The 1,584-nt window shown below is 40.1% G+C and overlaps 1 protein-coding gene across 2 annotated transcripts in view; it reads left to right on the forward strand.

Moving 5' to 3' along the window:
- SLC30A6 (solute carrier family 30 (zinc transporter), member 6) overlaps nucleotides 1-1,584 on the forward strand; it is a 47,169-nt gene extending 45,585 nt beyond the window's left edge. For both annotated transcript variants that reach the window (XM_008569146.1, XM_008569144.1), the window contains one exon: nucleotides 631-1,584. In XM_008569146.1, coding sequence (XP_008567368.1) covers nucleotides 631-1,125 — 495 coding nt within the window. In that variant the 3' untranslated portion in view covers nucleotides 1,126-1,584. The remainder of the gene's footprint in view (nucleotides 1-630) is intronic.

Genomic DNA, 1,584 nt, shown 5'->3' on the forward strand with positions numbered 1-1,584 from the left:
TAAGAGCTCCCCCGCCCCTGGTACCTTATAAAAACCCCTGCTTGCTGTAATAAACAGAGTTCCGGCTTTGACCGCTCTCCTGGCTCGGTGTTCTTTCTTTGTCCCCGGGGCCGAAGCGCAGAGGGGATCGGGCCTGCGACACTCATCATCCCGCTCAGCCCCACAAGAGGTTACCGCCGGCTGGTCCGGGGTCTCTTCCAGCCCGGCTTTGTCGGTCTCCGGCAGTGGGAGAACCGACACACTGACACAAACAAAAACAAACAGCAACAACAACATCAACAACAACAACAAAAAATAAACGGGGGGGCCGGAGAAGAAGATTTAACAACCTCAACTTTTTTTTTTTTTTTTTTGACGCTCTTACAACAAGAAAATGGAGGGGACACATCTGGGTGGGAGGGGGGAGAGGGAGGAGGGAGGGAGGTTTTGGTGATGGGACACAATAACTAACTACATTGTATATTGACAAAAGAAAAAAGAAAAAAAAAAGAAATATCAAGACATTAAGTTTTCTCTTGTTTTAAAGAAAATACCAAGTGCTGACCAAATTACAAATAAAATGTTAATATCTAATGGAATTTTCATTTGTATAATTCTAAGCAATCTTTCTTATGATTTTGCCCCTTTTAGGCTGGATCGGTGCATGTAAGAATTCGACGAGATGCAAATGAACAAATGGTTCTTGCTCATGTGACCAACAGGCTATGTACTCTGGTGTCTACTCTGACTGTTCAAATTTTCAAGGATGATTGGAGTAGGCCTGCCTTACTGTCTGGGCCTGTTGCAGCCAACGTCCTAAACTTTTCAGATCATCACATAATCCCAATGCCTCTTTTAAAGGGTACAGATGATTTGAACCCTGTCACATCAACTCCAACTAAACCTAGTAGTCCACCTCCAGAATTTTCATTTAACACCCCTGGAAAAAATGTGAGCCCACTTATTCTTCTAAACACACAAACAAGGCCTTATGGTTTAGGTCTTAATCATGGACCTTATAGTAGCATGCTTAATCAAGGACTTGGAGTTCCAGGAATTGGAGCAACCCAAGGATTCAGGACTGGTTTTACAAACATACCAAGTAGATATGGAACTAATAATAGAATTGGACAACCAAGACCATAGTGTACTCTAACTTAGTTTTATGAGGAATATTGATTCCTTGGCTTCTAGTTTATTTAGTAATCCAATTTTGCATTGACTGTTCAGTCTTTTACTCTAAATGTTACGGAATACTAGGCTTGTTCACATTTCATGAAACTTATGAAACTATATTTTTGTAAAATGTATTTGTGGCACTGAGATTCTTGTAAATGTTTTAGGCTTTAAATAGCCTTCCTTTAAAAAACATGTTTCTCTAAATTTGAATTTTGCTCTCTTTGTTTTTTTAGTTGACTGCAGTGTGATATGACCTTATCTTGAAAAGAGAACCACCAAATGGAGTGGATCTGTCACATTACTAAGAATAGAATATTTTCTTAGGTGAAATTTATAAACATGCCTCTTGAACAATACACATTCGAGGGAAGGAAAAAAATAACCATTCGAAAAATAAAAGTCTCGGGCCGGCCCATGGCTCACTCG

The sequence above is a fragment of the Galeopterus variegatus genome, unplaced genomic scaffold (genome assembly GCF_000696425.1).
Source record: "Galeopterus variegatus unplaced genomic scaffold, G_variegatus-3.0.2 Scaffold468, whole genome shotgun sequence".
NCBI classification, from domain to species: Eukaryota; Metazoa; Chordata; class Mammalia; order Dermoptera; family Cynocephalidae; genus Galeopterus; species Galeopterus variegatus.